General features: G+C 49.0%; 1 protein-coding gene across 8 annotated transcripts in view; it reads right to left on the minus strand.

Moving 5' to 3' along the window:
* The window catches only part of SZT2 (SZT2 subunit of KICSTOR complex), a 2,035,845-nt gene that overhangs the window by 1,706,098 nt on the left and 310,249 nt on the right, over positions 1-19,498 (minus strand). For all 8 annotated transcript variants that reach the window (XM_069642429.1, XM_069642432.1, XM_069642427.1 and 5 more), the window contains exon 14: positions 15,336-15,450. In XM_069642429.1, coding sequence (XP_069498530.1) covers positions 15,336-15,450 — 115 coding nt within the window. The remainder of the gene's footprint in view (positions 1-15,335; positions 15,451-19,498) is intronic.

Consider the following 19,498-nt stretch of genomic DNA (forward strand, 5'->3'; position numbering starts at 1 on the left):
AGACCTGTCGAGGGCTACATCGAAAATTGTGTTAAAATCCCCCCCCAGAGGATGGGGACAAGAGGGAAGCCATCGAGAAGGGACGAGACCTGTACATAGAAATCTGGATCATCTATATTGGGACCATAAATGTTCAGCAGGACTATCTCCTTATTTTGAAGCGTAGCATGAAGCAGTACATATCTGCCCTGAGGGTCTATGTTAGGAGATGAGAGTGAACTTGAGACTCTTATGGATGAGGGTCATGACCCCACGGCTTTGGGAAGAGAAATCGGTGGAGAATCTGTGGGGACCCCATGATTTGGCAAATCTCATGCACTGTTCCGTGCGGGCATGTGTCTCCTGTAAGAAAAGAACCTTGGATCCATGACGCTCAGCCAGTAGCTGTAGCTGCCTCATCTTTTTGTAGTTACCCAACCCCCGAACATTCCAACTCAAAAAAGTCAGGTCGCTCCCAGACATTGATGCGGGGACAAATATATCAGAGAAAATACCAATAGCCAATGGGCCAGTTTAGCGACCCTGCAGTAACAGTCGTTGAGTACCACCTTGCGGTCCGTAATTGCTGCCAACGCCAAGCTTTTTGTAACATAACCCCAAACATGTTCCACACCCACCCACATCCCTCCCCCAAACAGAGGGATGGCAATCCCAAAACCCCTCAACAAAAACCAAACCAAAGGCATCAGCGCCTGGGGGCCTGTAGGCCGTGTCTGTCCGGGCAACGACAGGACAAAGTGAAATGAAAGGTGCCAACAGTGAGAACTTGTACGTAACTTGGGCGGAGATGTTGCACATGTTGACGTGGCACATATTTGTGACAGTGAACATTCTAAACAGGTTACAGAATAGAAAACTAGTGTGACTCCAGTATAGGAAGGTGGCTGGGTGTGGGCCCTCCTTGACCGGGCCAAAGGGTAGCATTAAGACCTTGAACAGAGAGGGGGTATCAGCCTGGGAAATGTTGGTCCAGGAACTTAGAGGCCTCTTCTGGAAGAGTGAAGAACACCCGGTTGGCGTGTTCTATACGGAGTTTGGCGGGGTAGAGCATGGCGTATTTAACAGAGATCACGCAGCCTGCGCTTTACCGCCAGGAAAGTCTTGCGTTCACGTTGGACGGCCACCGAGAAGTCTGGGTAAAGGTGGATCCTCGCACCGCCCAGTAAGAACCACCCTTGAGCCTCACGGCCCTGAGGAGGGCATCGCGGTCACGAAAATTCAGCACACGGGCTATGATGGGCCGAGGAGGAGCGCCAGGCCTGGGTTTAGCCGTTAGGGCTCGGTGCACACGCTCTATGGAAAATTGCGTGGAAAGTCTGGGTGAATCGAGGAGTGTCAGCAATGTATGTTCGACAAAATCTTCCATTGATTCATTAACCTCATTCTCGGGAACGCCGATGATACAAAGGTTATTGCGCCTTGATCGGGATTCCAAGTCCTCGTTCTTCTTTTCCACGTCAAGGACTCGATTGGAAAGGGCGATGACCTCGGAGCGCAGGGCACCCAATGCATCCTCAGCGGAGCCCACCCTTGTCTCGACCTCCGCCACCCGGCTATCCGTCCTCTCAATATGGGCCTTGATAGAGGATATAGTGCCGTTCATGTCATCTAGTTTTGAGTGGAGGGCGGTGAAGCCCTCCCGAATAAAGTCCATCATGTTTTGAGACTCCGGAGCTATGGCGGATGATGACGCCGTGGGAGCCTGCTTGGTGGTTTCCTCTGGCGATCTCACCGGCGTCTTCGCGAACATATTGATGGAGCTCTGTTTCTTTGAGACCCCCTTGGTCATCCTGGCGAGGTTGGAGTTCCAATAGAGTAAGTGGGGGATCCCAGCAGCTCAAGAAAGGGAGGTATGGGAACCTCGCAGGGCGTGATGTAGAGCAGGTGATTTTCCAGAGGGGAGGTTAGCGACTGTGGACCCGTTTGTGTGGGGCCTGTGGCGGCCGGTGGAGGTGCTACCTGCCCCCGCAGGTGCGTGAGGCGAAGTCCGGAGAGATCAGGTGTAGACGACACAGGAGCTAAGAGTGGTGGTGTGCAGTGGCTGCCGTGAGAGCCGTGGTCAAGGTATGGTAGTCCAAGCAAGTCTGTAGGAGGGGTAGGGAAGAGCACCAACCGGCCTTGTGTCCCACCGATGAGATGGACAGGCTGAGGCTCCAGAACAGCAATGTGGGATGAACCAAACCCCGAGGATCCTCAGGCCAGGAGGCCCCCCCCCAAAGTAGATGTAATGTGGGTGGCTGGCGAGGCCCAGAGCACCCGAAGTCAATTGCTGGATCACAAGCCAGTCTGCGGGGGAGAGGGGCACCCGGGTGATGCAACTTCAGGGCGAAGCCGACTGTGCCTGGTGAGAGCGCCAGCGCACAGCAAAGTGAGCCCCAAGCTACAGAGGCGGGCACCGCCAGCACTCGGGCCACGGAGTGAGGCGGTACCCCTCCCACGCACCTTATTGGGCCCGGGGCCCTGCGGTGTGTGTCAGCAGGGGAGCGCGGCACCAGGAGTTCAGGGGAGCGCCGCTGCTCGACCCCTTCACTGAAGTATCCCTGAGGGGGGGGGGGGCCTCCAGCAGTCGGCTCCCCCGGCGAGCAGGATCATGGTCCGGGGAGGGCCGGGCCGCAGCGGCGCCAAGGACACCCCACGAGGCGGCGTCGGATTGCGCCGCAGCCGTATGTGCCGCCCCTCCGCGAGGGGAAGGAATGCAGGGTCCGGGCTCCGGGGGAGGCCCCACAGTCAGCAAGCCCCGGCAGGAGTGGGTGGGGATCCTCGTTGGGACTAGTGGTGGCCCCAGCAATCGAAGAGGCCCGGCACGTCCCGCAGCCGGGGAAGGATGCTAGCGCGAAGCCGCCTCGCAGGTGGGGGAGGGGCGGGGAGATGTCCGGATCTCAGGGTCCCCGGCACCGTTTCGCGTCGGGGTTCGGTCCAAATGCAGCCCGGATCGTCCGCGATCGAGTCGTGCCCTCTGGAGTCGAGTACGAGTGCAGGAAGGTGCCGCAAAAAGGATCCTGTCACTGCCTGCCGTGGAGAGTCACGTTCAGGCGGCCATCTTGTTTGGCGCTCAACAGCGCCCCCCATGGCGATCGCAGTCTAACGTTACTCCCGGGAAGACAGCTTTTACCCATACTCTGTCAGCTTGATCCCCAACCGCTGATACTAGCAAACTCTTCACGTCGCCTATTGCTAGAGGTATCCCGGCTGTGTGTTTCTCTAAGGCATATATCCACTTGCTTGCCCCTCCTGATAGCGGGGGCAATAACTAACAAATTGGCCTTATCCATCTGAGCCCAGGGTATGTAATTCGGCCTCCCTCCTCCCCTGTGTATTAGTGGGAGTTGTAACTTCCCCTTTGTTGTTGTATCTGCACTCACCTTCATTCCTGTTTTTCCTAATGGTGCCATTTTTCCCAACCTGTTCCTTAGTCGTCCTGTCCACTCTTCGTCCATGGTTCTCCCTGAACATGCGCCATCCAACCCCTCGCTTCCCCCTCCCATTGCCATACTTAGCCTTTCACTTTCTTCTAAATCTTCTCCTATATCACACAGTAGCTCCTCTCTGCCTCCTGTAGTCCTTATCTCATCATCAGTGCACCCCTCTCTTCCCTCTAGTTCAATTATTCGTGTTGGTTCTTCTTGTATCCTAAACAGTATCTCTCCTTTTTTCCACCCTTCTTCAAATATTTTATTCTCACTCTGCGCTCTTGATGCAGGCTCTGATCTAGCGGTATTGATTGCAGTCCGCTCATATATGCTTTTTATTCTCGAGAGCTCGTCTTTGGCTATAGAGTGCCTGGATTCTAGGTCTCCTGTTAATTTCTCTATGTCCACCCTTGGTGTACTTACCTGCTCTCGCTCCCTATGACTCTCATATGGTGGGGGTGCTGTTGGCCCTTGAGTGGCAGTGGTTGTCGTTGGGGGTACATAAGTTGGGTCACTGTATCCCTCTGCGGGCACTGGCTTATTTACTATTGGGTACAACCTAGTTACCTCTATTGGTGGCTCCCCTTCTGGCAATACCTTGTCATCTTTTGGTATCAGTAATGGATTGTCAGTGGTAGATGGCAGATCAGTATCTAATTCCCTTTTCTTAGGCGGGGGTATTTCTTCAAACAGTCTCCATAGGTCTAATATTTCTCTCCTATTGTGTAGCTGCTTCCCCTTGTATTTCAAACAAATGCATGTAGCTACCATATCTAGGACACTCTTGTCAAACGATCCCCCTTTGGGCCATATCTGAGGTAATCCTTCTCCCTTCAACTCTGTGATCCACTGGTCATGATATTTCTTAATCCGTTCTGCGTACCTAGGTAGACTCTTACAAATATGTGATAAGGGTGTTTCTGCCCCCATACTTCGTACTTGCTCGATACTTATGTGTCTCTATATATCTTAATATAGACGTACCACTATATGAGTTCACGTATTTATGTCTTACTGAGCGTGGGGACCTGCGTGTTTTCCTGCCACCTGTACAGTATGAGAATGGCTGCGCACAGCCTCTATTCTATACACTTTAAGGGGCACGTACAAGAGCAAACCATCAATAACTTCGACAATTTTACCCAACAAATCAAAGAAATAAACACTCACTTTACCACATTACACTCTTCTTTGTGATATTTCTTCTGGTCACACTTACCATAACCATACCATAATTATTCATTTCTGACCACCTTTACACACTCATTATAACAAATATGTTCTGACACATACGATGCTTACACACCCATAGGCAGCACTCTATTCACAGCCTAGGTTGTCCTCCCTTTCCTCCCTTGCCAACTGTCCCTTTCCGTCTTACTCTGATATATATTTGTCTCCTAATTTTGATGTAAAATTGTCTTTCTACTTAGATTATATCTTTGTTTGTACTAACCCAGTTTATTTTCCCGTAAACCCAGAGAGAAGAATATAAAAAAAAGCAGTCACTAATGTATTCTCCGTGTCTTCCTTTACCAGACACCTTTATCTCATTTTCCACTTCTTCATATATTCCCAGTACTAGTCAAGATAGCACTATGCGGCGCCGCCTTCCACCCCCTCGCGGAGCTAGGTTCCCGTCTCTTTATCTCTGTTCACCTCTTAATCCTAATGGCCATATGCGAAGAAAAAGCAAAGAAAGTTTAGGGTGCTCCTTAGTAGACCCAAAGTGTCCCCTTTCAACCAGCCTCGTTCCCTGTCCTATATTTCCTCCCTTACTCCCTTTATGGACGCTCGCACTCAATACTCACGTGCCCGTCTTGAACCGAGAGTTTCCGAAACTGGGTCCGTCCAGGCAGTGTTGCCGTACGCTCTACGGTCAGCCCGGCTCCGGCGAGCGGTACTCAAAGGGGATTTTTCAACCGGGATCCCGTACCCTCTCTCTGTTGAGTGCACACTTCTGAGCGTACCGGTCGCCGTTGGCGGGCTGCCTTCCGGAGCCGGCACACCGTGCGTATCCCTTTTCGACCGGAGATTTTCGTGCCAAAGGGGACGGTAGGGATGACAATGCATTACTTACCGTAAAAGCATTTCTGATGGTTGTATCTGCTTAGATTCACATGCTGTGCATAGGTCCGACATCCAGTGGTCACTGCGGAGTACTGCATTTTGTTTTTCGTAGTCGAAAAGGGGACGTCGACAAGGCGTGTCTGTAACACTATCCCTATGGTGACGTGCGTTGTACCCATAATCCCTCACGCGTCGAGGTCCCTCTGTTTGTATTTTTCTGCCCTGAGGGAGCCTTCTAGACGTGAGTGAGTACAGAAAAGAGAGATATAGAAAAGGATGTCTATGTTCCTTCCATCCGAGCGGGGAGGAAGGGTGGGCGCATGTGAATCTAAGCAGATACAACCATCAGAAATGCTTTTACGGTAATTAATGCATTGTCTTCTGATGTTTGTTAATCTGCTTAGAATCACATGCTGTGCATAGACTAGCGAGCAGTACCCGGAGTTGGAGGTGGGTTGTGAGAAGGAACAGTAGAGAAAAGATGTCTTAATACTGCTTGTCCCACCTGGGAATCAGATCTAGAGTGGGCATCTAGACAGTAGTGTTTTGTAAAGGTGTGTACAGAACTCCAGGTTGCCGCTTTGCAGATGGACTCAAGGGGACCATTTGCAATGAATGCTATGGATGCCCCAGTGCCTCGAGTAGAGTGTGCTCTTGGCTTGAAGGGTAGTTCTCTCTTAGCAAGAGTGTAACAGAGAGTGATGCATTGTACAATCCATCTAGATATAGTGGACTTTGAAACTGCATCTCCTTCTCTTCCTGCTGCCACCGAGACAAAGAACTGATTAGTCTTTCTCAGTGGACTAGTTCTTTCCATGTAAAACATGACAGCTCTGCGCACATCAAGTGTATGCAGGCTTTTTTCTCCTAGATTTGAAGGATTTTGAAAGAACGTTGGTAGTTCTATAGCTGGTTGACATGGAATTTGGAGATGAATTTCGGTGCGAACCTTGGGTGTGTGCGTAGAACCACTTTATCCTTGTGAACTGTTACAAAGGGGTCTAAAACCGAAAGGGCCTGTAGTTCACTTACTCTCCTAATGGAGGTAATAGCTATTAGGAAAGCAGTCTTAAGAGTGAGATCTTTAAGAGTTGCCTTGTGCATGGGTTCAAAGGGTGACCCCATGAGCCTGGCGAGTACCACATTTAGATCCCAGCCGGGAGCTGGGTTTGCTATTGGAGGGTGTATTCTCTTTACCCCTTCCATGAAGGCTTTGATTACTGGGATCTTCCACCACAATACTTTGAGTTGTGAAGTGGTGTAAGCAGAAAGCGCTGCCAGGTGTACTTTAATAGAATTGAATACTAGACCCGAGTCCAGTAAATGGGTCAGGTACAGAATAATTTGTGTGGGAGAGCAGTCAACGGGGTTGATACTCTTCCCTCTACACCAGATGACAAATCTTTTCCATTTGCTAGAACAGCAGTGACGAGTGTTAGGGTTTCTGGCCTCTCTGAGGATGTCCATGCACCTCTGTGGAAGTTGTAAATGTCCAAATTCTATGACCTCAGGAGCCAGGTTGCTAAGTCTGAGGGCATGGGTGCAGTGTCCTGCCCCTGTCTTGTGACAGCATGTTGTACGGGCAGGGCAGTTTCACTGGAGGAGATAGAGACATCTCCAACAAGTGAGCGAACCATGGCTGTCGGGCCCACATAGGGGCCACCAGTATCATGGTAACTTGTTCCTGGTGCATCTTGTGCACTATCTTGTTGAGAAGGGGAGTCGGGGGGAAAAGCGTAAACAAATTTCCCTGGCCATGGAATCGATAGACCGTTCCCCTTGGACTGGTTCTGGGGGTAGCTGGAGGCGTAATCTTGGCATTGAGAGTTTTCCAGAGTTGCGAACAGGTCTATTTCTGGGAAACCCCACTGTGTGAAGACGTCGAAGACAATGTCTTCTTGTAACCGCCATTCGTACTCTACGGGCAGGGGGAAGTCTCTGCTGAGTTCGTCTGCTAGCAGATTGAGTTCCCCTGGTACATGTTGTGATAGTAGGAACATGTTGTGTTTGAGAGCCCACTTCCAGATGTTCTGGGACAGCTTGGACAGTCCTGGAGAGTGAGTGCCCCCTTGCTTGTTGAGGTAGTACATGGCTGTGGTACTGTCTGTGAGGACCATCACTGTCTTTCCTTGTAGGTGTTCCTGAAAGGCTTTCAGTGCTTTGAACACCGCTAGTAGTTCCAGCAGGTTTATATGCTTGGATGCTAAGCTCGGAGTACACGCTCCGTGAGCAGTGTGATGGGATAGGTGAGCCCCCCATCCTGTAAGGGATGCGTCTGTGGTTAGAGTGGCTTCCACTGCAGGTGTGGCAAAAGTTTTCCCTAATAACAGGTTTTCTTTTGTCCACCACCGTAGCGAGAGAACCAAGGCCTGTGAGACCACCACTAGATCGTCCCATTGTCCGCTGGCCTGACACCACTGGCTGTTGAGCCACTCTTGCATTGGGCGCATGCGCAGGCGCGCGTGAGGTACCAAATAAATACATGACGCCATCATTCCTAGCAAGCGCATTGCTTTGCGTACCGTCACCTCTCAACCTGCCACATAATGGGGGATCTGAAACAGCATGTTTTGGACCCTCTCTTTGGAGGGGAAGATGAGGCCGTCCTTTGTTCGAATTAGAGCCCCTAGGAATTGTTTGATTTGGCTGGGGTCTAAGCTGGACTTCTTTTCGTTGATGGAGAAGCCCAGTTGGAACAAAAGGTCTACAGTCTTTTGGGTATTGGAGAAGCATGTTTCGTAAGAATCCCCTGTTATGAGCCAGTCGTTGAGGTAAGGGTATACCGGGATGGATAACCTGCGCAGGTGGGCCGCTGCCACTGCCAGTACTTTCGTGAATACCCTTGGTGCAGATGCTATCCCGAAGGGTAGTACTCTGAACTGGTAGTGTTTGTTCTCTATCTTGAACCTGAGGTATTTTCTGTGCCCTGGCAACATTAAAATATGAAAGTATGCATCTTTCATGTCCAGTGTTGTCATGTAATCCCCCTGTGATAACAGTGGGATTACTTCCTGCAAGGTCACCATACGAAACTTTTGGGGTTTGACAAACTTGTTCGCTGGGCGCAGATCTAATACAGGGCGCATGGTTAAGTCCTTTTTGGGTACAAGGAAGTACACTGAATAAATACCTTCTGTTACCTGAGATAGGGGGACAGCCTCTGTAGCTTCTTTTTTCAGTAGCTCTTCTACTTCTTGTAGAAGAATGGTGAGGTGTTCCGGTGTCATGCGTCGGTTCCGTGTGGGTCTGTACTTCGGAGAACCGTTGAATTCGATGCAGTATCCGTGGGCTATGGTGGATAATACCCAGCGGTCTGACGATATTCCCTCCCATGCTGAAAGGAACGATGTTAGCCGGCCCCCGACCGGTGATGCATGGGAGGGGACCCGAATCTTCGGGTCATTTGTTGGTATTGGGTGTGGAACCTTTGGGGCTGGAGCCGCGACCTCTTCCCCTGCCACGGCGTTGGCCTCTTTGACTGAACTGGGTGTTGTTACCCTGGTTAGAGGGCCAGTTGGTAGCAGAGTAAAATTGCTATTGGTTTTGCTGCTGGCGTTGGCCACGAAAGGAGCGTCTATTGCCATAGCCACGTCTGTTAGGGGGCCTAGAAATTTGGACAAGAGTTTTGATGGTATCAAACTCTTTCTTCGCATGTTCTAGGGCCTCATCAACTGCTTTCCCAAACAGATGTGTTTCTTCTATGGGCTTATTTATCAGGGAAGCCTGGGTTTCCGGCTTAAATCCCGTATTGAGCAGCCAGACATGGCGTTTGAGAAGTGTTCCCTGAACCAGGGAACGGCCAGCCGTCTCTGCGGCATCTAAGGAGTTCTTTACGATGCCCTGGTTTACAAGAGTTCCCTCTGAGATTGTAGCTAACAGGCGTGAACGCAGGGGTTCTGGTGCGTCCTCTGCTTCGCTGCGCAGCTTGCTCCACTGTGCATCTGCGTAGCTAGCTAGTAGGGAATTGTTATTTGCAATTCTTGTTGAAAAGGCGGCGGACGTCGTGATTCTCTTCCCAAGTGCGTAGAGCTTTTTGCCCTCTTTGTCAGGTGGGGCCTCACTAGTGGATAGTGGTACCCCTGCTCTTTTCCTTGTATTAGTAACTACGAGGGGGTTCGGAATAGAATGGCCTCTGATGTACAACGGGTCAGAGGGCGAAGGGCTGAAGCGCTTTTCTATCCGAGGGTTGACCCCTCTGTCTAAGGCGGGATTGAAAAGGGAAGGAGTTATTCTTCTCTTTATAGAAGCCAGGAGCGGAATAGACTGACTAACAGGGGCTTTTTCTTTAATAACTTTCTCTACAAAGTCTATGTCAGGAAGAGTCTCCCCTGTGTCTATTTCAAAATGCGCTGCTGCCTTGCGCAATAGTGCATTAAGTGAAGGTTGGTCATCTATGGGAGAGGTGTTTCCAATAGGTGAATCCTTGGGAGGAGAAGGGTGAAAGACATCAGGGTCTGAGTGCACTGATGGGGATTGCCAAGGCTGCGAGGTAGCTGTATCTTCTTCGAAAGCTCCTGCACTAGTGTAAGGATCTTCTTCAAACCCCTCTTCCTCATGTTCTTCCTCTCCACCCAAACACTCATCATCTTCCTGGAGGTACTGCTCCTCTTCCGTGAGGTCATATACGTCTGTAGAAGGGGGAAACAGCCTAGGAATTTTGACCCCAGGGTCATCCTGGGGCCATTCTCTTAGTCTTTTGGGTGTGGGTGGGTTTTGGTTTCCCAAAAACCTTTCCATTTTCTCCATACAAGAATGGAGTCTTTCAAGGGTCTCATGGGGGACCCCTGAATAATCTAGAGGGGGGAAATCAGTGTTTTCACCTTCAAAATGCTTAGAACGCTCCCACAACGTCGAAGAAAGGTTTCCGTCGCCATCTGAAAAGCCCTCCGGTAGTTCCGAAGTGCCCATAGATGAAAGGGGCAGTTCCTGGCTACTCTTATGCTTTTTCGGCGTTTCTATAGCTTTTTGTGCGGTATTCGACGTTTGTTTCGCCGTCCGCTTACGTGTGTCTTCGGAAACAATTCTCGCCAGGCTCTCGACAACGAGTTTGTCAGTAGAGGACTCTGGTGTCGACGTTGCCTGCGTTACGCGTTGTTCCTCGACGGCCGCTCTATGGAGCGTTACGTCGGATGATTTTGGGGTAGCGCCCGTGTTTGATGAAAGCCCAATCGCTGGTCGCGACTGCGTTTGCGGGTGGGGCTTGAGACCCTTACGGTCTGAGGTAGACGCCGGAGTGCCCTGCGTCCCCTTCGGCGCTGATGGATCCTTCGTCTTTGACGAAGAAGAGCCGTGGTTTGTGTACTTAGGCCTATGGGGTCTGTGTGCGTCCCTGTCGCCGGGGTGTTCATCCCCATGAGCAAGGCGTGAGCCGAGCCCGTCGGGGCTGGGGACGGATTTCGAGGAGCGCTAGCGCTCCTTCTGGGGGTTAATGACTTCCGTAACGGACGTCGAGTTATCACCCTCCTCGTCACTTTCTTTAACAGCGGCGGCGGGTGAGGAAACTGACTTCGACATAGCGTAGTCCGCCCACCTCTTAACTTTGCGTTCTTTAAGAGTTTTTGGTTTCAAGAGCTTACAGGCTGCACAGCTGTCCTCCTTATGATCGAGGGGCAATCAACGATTACAGAGCTTGTGTTTGTCCTTCCAAGTGTATTTGCCCCTACAGCGTGGGCAAAACTTAAAAGGTGTCCTCTCCATAGCTGAGGCAATAATAACTGGTGATATCAACCCCAAGGGAAAGATAGGGGAGAAAGAAAGACATTCTCAAAGAGAAGATAAAAGTTCGAACCCCCACTCTCCCTACTGTATGTTGGCCGGCGAGGCCAGGCCACGTGTTCGGCAGCGCCGAAGGATCTCCTCCGTCTCTTCCCCTCCGTCGAAAACTTGCTCGGCGGAGAAACAGCTTCACAGCTAACGTCGAGGGGAGGGATCTTTAACAATATAATAAGTATAATTAAGGACCGAGGTCCGATAGTAAGTATTTGTAATGTCTCTCTAGGAGCTCCGCGTAAGGCGACCAGAAGCTGGGCGGAAAAAAACAATCTGAGGGACCTCCACGCGTGAGGGATTATGGGTACAACGCACGTCACTATAGGGTGACAGAGGTGATAGAGTGTTACAGACACGCCTTGTCGACGTCCCCTTTTCGACTACGAAAAACAAAATGCAATACTCCGCATGTCGGACCTATGCACAGCATGTGATTCTAAGCAGGTTAACAAACATCAGAAATATATATATGTTAGGAGAAAAATAATAATCACGCTTTCGGGGTTACCACTGAAGGCGAGCGTCCCCAGATAGCACGATCCTCCCCACAATGAGAGACAATAATGGACTCTCCCAGGATGGGAATAAGGCCAGGACAAAGTGCGGGTGAGCTTAAAGGGGAGTTTATCAATCAGATTAGGGCATGCAAAGAACTCTGCAAACTCCGAGAGCGCTCTGTCTGACAATAGCAAAAACAGGCGTATATATTTACAAAAAGCGTCATAAGAACCTACATGCTATAGGGGGCACAAGTTCGTAGGGATTGGGTGGCGACGACTAGCTATAGGTGCTGCTGCGATGTGGTTTGCCGTGGCTGGAGGACGTCACTTGTTACCCTCGTGGGTTGGGCTGGGCCTGGCAGGTCAGCTGGGCTCATCCAGGCGGTGTTGTTGTGCAAACCGTGACCAGTGTCAGAGATGAATGTCCTTCCTGACTTTCTGCCCTAGGGCCACGCACGCCGCAGTCATTCAACATTGCAATATTATCTTAACTGGTAAATCTTCCAATAGGTTATTCTACAGGTTAATGCAGCACAGGAGGAATGCACCTAGAGGGGGGTCTTGTGGCGATACATCAATGCATGGTTACCATCGTCCTGTTGACCGGGTATCATAGGTCGCGGGGTTGGGTCTCAGGGCATGTGACAGGCGGTTCGCGGTATCATGTCTTGTTAGAAGTCATTATGGATGTGTTCCTGTAGTGTTGCCATAATATTGGGTGTCCTAATTTTACAGGGGCCATTAACCTAAGGTGAGCCGGTGGGTCGTGGAGCCTAAGAAAGGGCGTCTTTGGATCTGTGTTTTAAGGCCGGGGTTTACTGCTGGGTTGTAAATAATTCAGGTGGCAGGCCGTGGCCTTGAGTGCTGCGGGGGAATGAGAATGCTTGAAGCGGCTCCAGCCGAATTGGGGGAGGTGGAGCAGGGCAGCACAGGCCTCTGCTTTTTTCATCTGGCAGGCTTCAATGGGGGGGGGGGGATGGCCTTGCATGTGCTCATAAAGGTATTTTCCTCGTGTGTTGCATATTTTAGGTGGAAGAGACATAAACATTCATATAATATACAATACTCATTGAGTCTTTTCAAAGTTGACGTTCTTGACATTGCTAGTACCGGTTATATGGCCAATTTGAACATATTACTTATACGCTAAGTATTTAACAACCACAACAATGCATGTCTATACGTGTGCGGTAAGCGAGGTAGTAGTAAGGTTGGTGGAGCGCGCAGGAACAACCCGCCAATAACACGGACGGCAGGGGCACATGGTGAGCTTGGACATACATATGGTGCATTTTCGTGCACCCCTTACGTGAGCTCCCAATATGGTTGCATTTGTCTTCCTTTGCACTCTAGCAGCATTAGTTAATTTATGGCGCGGGACCGTGGGGTGCAATCTTCTTGATGAAACACAACACGAAAAAACTCCTCGGGACACTCTTACTATTTGCGCCTAGCTACAGGGATGTGGGTGCTTCATCCCTAATGTCATAAGCACACATTCTGCCATTTTTATGGAGTTTACAGGTTTTTAGTCAGCGGGGCCATGGAGAGAAAAGTTTCACCACAGGTGGTTTGCTCATTAGTATTTGGGGACTCTGCTTTTGTCAGGGGACCGTTTTACAGTTCTTTTCCACCCAGGCCCTGCTGGCCGGGTCATACTGGAAACAGCCCTACACTGCGGAAGGTGAAATGTTACAGTGTTAGTATCTAACACTAGCTCATGTCCGTCTGTTCGTGGGAACGGGCTTTCAGCGGATCTGCCAGAGAGCTGCGGCCACAGGGATAATTGAAACTCTCCAAGGGTGGGGGGCCGCGCTGCGGTGCACAGGGCTCAAACCATCTTTATTTCACAAAATGGTTTCCAGGGCCTAGCTAAATTCAGCAGGTTTGGTCAATGTCTTCAGCCAGTGGCCCACCCACCACCTGGGCCCTGGTGGGCAGGGAGGACTCCTGACGAGCCATGGACTTCACCGGGGGAGAGGATGCAGGGGGCGGGGGGTCTCTTGGCCCAATCCTCCCATACAGTCTGCATCATTGGTTTTTGCATTTTTTCATCAACAGGGATTACATCTTGCAGTTGCAACCGACCCGAAGAATCCTCAGCCCTGCAATGCCCTGGTTACCTCTTAAGGGACCAAAGGGCAGAAGATCAAACCCCAGTGACCCCAGACGATCCATCTCTACATCTAGGAAAATCTGGTTCAGGGAGGTAAGCATACCTGTGCCCGCCCCCCCTGTCCTCCATTGGATAACATTTGGAAGAGGTACCTTTATCTCCTATCTCTGTTGAACTCACCTCTGGTGGTCGTACCAGGGTCAGGTGTATTGGCCCTGGGGGGTTAGCCTTGGGTCTGAAAGAAATGATAAAACCTAACTCTCCTGGTAAATTGTTATTGAACTTTTAATTTGTTTCAAACTAATCACCACCACAAGCCCATTGCTTCCTTTATAAAGAGAACTCATAACTGTGTTGGACCCTGTGACATTTTGGCAGAAGGCCTCATCCATCTTATGGTTAAAACTTCTAAAGGTAGGATATTGTACTACTGACTGTGCCCATCCTATGACTCCATGGGCACTACTTACCTGCAGTGTTTGCTTGAGTTATTTGATTAAGTATATGATATGATAGTTTATTTTTATAGCGCCTACACACAATGGGTTTCAAAGCGCTTCAAGGCAAGGGAGGGAACAAGGGAAAATACAATGACATTCTTACAAGCCATATATTAAGTGAACATACTGGTGATTGTAGATATTTGTATTATAGATTACTGTGTGATATTACTACCTGCTATTTTCATTTGTCAGACGTAAATAACTATTTTTATAACTGCGTATCTAAATTGAATTATTGTGTATTATATTGTGCTGGCTCATTGAGGGCCCATAACACCACTCGCACTCTCCTGAGACTAAGCCTTGACTGCTCTCCACTCAGCCTTGACAGGGTTTTGGCTAAACTCTCAGAGCTCCCTGTTCACCATATCTAGGGGGGCCTCTGTAAATCTGTCCACCAGGCCAGATTCTAGAAATCCATCGCAACAACTTCCTGGAAGGAAGACCGCTGTGAAGTATCAAGAAAGGGCGTAAAGAACATGGCCTGCAAATCTGAGCCCTGCAGTGCCCAACAAACTAATATCCTGTAAAAAAATAAAAGGTGCACAGAGACCTAGTCAACAAAGCTTCACTTAGTATGGGAAGAGATGCCAAAACTAAAAATGAACTGGAAAAAAAGATTTCTCTGAACTAGCCTCATTAGGGGAGGTAGTAACGCTACTATAGACTGAAACGGGAGACAGGGTTCCTTGATGCACAGACTAGTGCCCTTAATCAAATTGCCAAAGCCGGAGAGTGAGGTTTAAAAAGAACTCATTAATAAAAAATAGGTCAGGATCTCAAATCAATCAGCAGATATGCTGTGGTCCCAATGAAGCGAGTCGGAAAGAAGAAACACATGTTTTCATATCAATAATCATTTCTAAAGAGCAATAGTGAGCAGGGTGCTCTTGTGAGACCTTGTTGATGGCCTGAAAAGCCTTCTCTTAATTGGTCACATTTAATTCATGACCGTCCAACCTCTTACCTTGTTTCGGGCCTGTGCAGGTGTACCAATGGGGAACCCAAGCCGCAGAACCATGCAGGGGGCCTTGGAAATCAGTCTGACGATGTAGAACGAGGACGGCAGTTGATCTGAAGAGCTGAGCAAAAGAGAACCAATGAAGGATGTGTAATGGTGGAAAAGCAGGCGACGTACAAAAAAGGTAATGGGCAGGGACATTCAGTGAAGAAAGGAAATGGGAGGGACATTCAGTGAAGGGAGGATATGGAAGAGACATTCAGTGAAGCAAGGAGATGGAAGCGGCATTCAGTGAAGCAATGAGACCGAAGCGACATTTAGTGAAGCAATGAGATGGAAGCGACATTCAGTGAAGGAAGGAAACAAAAGCGACATTCAGTGAAGCAATGAGACGGAAGCGACATTCAGTGCATCAAGGAGACGGAAGCGACATTCACTGTATCAAGGAGACGGAAGCGACATTCAGTGAAGAAAGGAAACGAGAGGGGCATTCAGTGAAGAAAGGTAATGGGCAGGGACATTCAGTGAAGAAAGGAAATGGGAGGGGCATTCAGTGAAGGGAGGATATGGAAGAGACATTCAGTGAAGCAAGGAGATGGAAGCGGCATTCAGTGAAGCAATGAGACCGAAGCGACATTTAGTGAAGCAATGAGATTGAAGCGACATTCAGTGAAGGAAGGAAACAAAAGCGACATTCAGTGAAGCAATGAGACGGAAGCGACATTCAGTGTATCAAGGAGACGGAAGCGACATTCACTGTATCAAGGAGACGGAAGCGACATTCAGTGAAGAAAGGAAACGGGAGGGGCATTCAGTGAAGAAAGGAAATGGGAGGGGCATTCAGTGAAGAAAGGAAATGGGAGGGGCATTCAGTGAAGGGAGGATATGGAAGCGACATTCAGTGAAGCAATGAGACGGAAGCGACATTCAGTGTAGCAAGGAGACAGAAGCAACATTCAGTGAAGGAAGGAAACAAAAGCGACATTCAATGAAGGAAGGTGTTAGGGAATTTTCCTAAAATCCTACTAACAGTAAGACTTTAGTAAGCTATCCCAGTGGTTTGGTGGTTTGTAGTTCCCCCACACTCCCCAACTCTTAGTATCAGTCTGTACTAGCTCAGGACCTTGGTAGAGCAGCAGAAGAGTAAGGCTTATCTTAAGAGGAAGATGTGAGTTGTAGGTAAGTACACTGAATCCTAGCTAGACAGGCACAGCAAAGAAGCACTTACACTTAGTTATATAAAAAGTATATATTTAAATATTTACACCAGAATCCCTTTAAATACTTCAGACGTTTATACTAGAACACTTAGGAATGCTTGATAATACACTTCAAAGGGCACTTTCACTTTTGTGTTTGTTCGAGGTTACATTTGTAGCAACGTTCGAAAGGGAAAAGACAATGGTATCGTATTATCGGTTATTGCGCACCCATGCGGTATTCAACCGTTTATATGGTAATGCATTTACTCTGCAAACACATATTAAAGTCACTTAAAGGGAGGAAAATGGTTAGTGTAAAATCAGCATAGGTCAAGGTTCTAGAGACTGCTTTTTCACCTAGCCATGTGAGATATCAAAGGAACCTGTCATCCAGGTGGCCAGGACACGACCATTGCTTTTAGGTCCAGTTCCTGGGGTGGACCAGTGCGGGAGGATCACCTGAGTGAAGGGTCTTCGGGGAGAAGGGGTGAGATAGCCGATGGTGAGACGCGGTATTCCCCCCTCTTTTTTTTCATCTACCCCATCCTAATTTTTAGGATTTACCGAAGTCCCAACACCACCCATCCCCTTTTTTAACTCAAACACTGGGTCGAGGAAGAGGGTGACTAAGAGTAACCAGACTAACTCTCTCATATCGTACTGGACATGTCCCGTTAATCGAGTCAGGCAAAGTCAGACACTTTACCCTAAGTGCATACACCTGATACCAGCTAGCTTTTCTCACACAAATAAAAGGCAACACCTAAAGACACACTGAGCAAGGCGGAACACGAGAACGAGCAGAACTTCAGGGACAAAGGCACACCTACTGGAGCAGCGCAATGTACCAAGGGACGAGAGCAGCGGGCCGAAAACCCCAAGGCTTCCCTACTGGAGGTCGTTGCCTCCGACAGACCGCAAATGACATGTGAAGGGCAGCTCCCACAAGTGAAGATTGCATTGTGTTTCAAGGATGCCAGCGACTCTCCCGGTGAAAGGCAGAGTTGGGAAGGCGAGGCCAAGTCTGTGGTACTAACCTTGACTCAAAAATTGGAAATCGTAAAACAAGAAAGAAGCGCACACAGCTTGTGAGTTTGCAAGCGACCTGACAGACTGTGTGTGTTGAAGTGAATGAGGCAGCAACATCATATCACAAGTGAAGGGTGAAAGCGTTTGGATGAGACACAAAGAAAGGCAGACCAGTCAATGAAATTTAAAGTAAAATGCAGCTGTGAGATAGATACTAAGTAACGGAGAGGTCCGTAGAAAGGAAGTAGACCATTCGAAAGTCTCAGTGAAAGGTACATTATTTGAAGCTAAAAGCCGAATAAACGTCAAGAGTAAAAGTAAAATAGTGAATGTTGAGTCGAAGTGGTCCTTTGGTGGTCTGTAAGAAAGCCACAAATTCAAAAGACTTCGACATCCGAAAAGGGTCCGAGCGCGATTGAGGGAGACCCGAAGTATACTAAGCTGGGGGAAGGGAGCCCCCATTGCAACTTTGTGAAGAACTTTATCGTGAGAGATCTGAGCCCGGTGGAGGAAGACCTACGAGATCCGTGTGGTGAAAGGTCTGAGCTCGGCAGAGGGGGACCTTTGTGAACGTTTTGGTTGAAACATACATTTTGAAGTCAGAGAAAGAGACTGACATGGAAGGCCAGAAAATCCTTGATCCCCAGTTTTGCAATGTGTTCAAAACCGAGCCAGAGTGTGTCAACCTGTCTACAAGGATCACCTTACCCCATGAGACCTAACGTGGGGAGGAGAGCTGGTCCACCACATTTTCATTTGAACACTGATTTTTCCTTTTGCATGTATTTCTCCTTTTTACACTTTTGTACAAGAGATAGGGCGAGCATTAGGTTTTGTGTTCTCGGATTATGGAGTTTTAGATAACCCCTTAGGCATCATATTTTCGTGTGTGTTACTCAGCACCCGAAGTGCAGTGAGACAGGGATGTCTTTTAGACTTCCCAAAGGTTTAGAAACCTTCTCTGGGATGAACTTCCGTTTCCCAGAGAATGTAAAGTGAAATTGACTTTATTAGTCTTTTCCAAATTCATAGACCCAGCACACACCATCTTACAATGGAGTGCTGAAGGGGTTACATAGTATCCCCTGTGTCTAAACACTCAAGTAGCAGTCAGATGCTACCCTTTCCTATTGTAAAGGCTGGTGGCAGTGGTTTTACAACGAACTACCGTGATTTTTCGGATGTATACGAATTGTTCGAACTACAATTGTTCGAATTACAATTGACCTTTGCACAATTGACCGAATTGTGAAGGTCAATTGTTACATATATGCAGGGGAAACCCCCCGCAATCCCCCATTATATATATAAATATATATATATGTGCGGTCAATTGTGCAAAGGTCAATTCGGACCCTCGACTTTCGGTCAATTCGGTAATTCGAACAATTGTGTTCGAACAATTTGGGTAATGCCGATTTTTCCCGTCCGCGAACACCGATAGCTAAAAATCACAGGAGCCATGTTTTTTAAGATGGCGCCTTAAGCCCCTTTGTTTAAACAGATCCTGGTCTTCTTTTTTCACCATTTCTTTTGGAAAGGTCCTTCTAGTCTTTGTCTCTGCGCGCCGAACCAGGTCTGGTCCCTTGATTCGTGTGCCTTTGGCGGGCTTCAGGACTGAAGTCGGCCATTGCGTCTGAGTGTCTGGGGTGGGCAGGAAGTGAGGGAGGTGCCCGAAACTCCCTTTACTTAGTCTCCTAGGAGACTCAAACGCACTCTGGCATGATTGGCTGGCTGACTGTCCGGCAAGGACAGCCACCCTGCTGGGTGAGTGACAGCTAGGCTGGAATGAAAGGGAGAAAACTGTTTAAAAGGCGAGTCTCCAGGACTGAAAGGCAGGGTCGACCACTGGAACGAAAGAACTAAAGACGAGCTGGAAGAGGACGGCTGCTGCAACCACTGGACGTTGGTTTGCCCGGCAAAGCCCTGGTGTAGGTC

The sequence above is a fragment of the Ambystoma mexicanum genome, chromosome 1q, assembly GCF_040938575.1.
Source record: "Ambystoma mexicanum isolate Mex_15411 chromosome 1q, UKY_AmexF1_1, whole genome shotgun sequence".
Lineage (NCBI taxonomy): Eukaryota > Metazoa > Chordata > Amphibia > Caudata > Ambystomatidae > Ambystoma > Ambystoma mexicanum.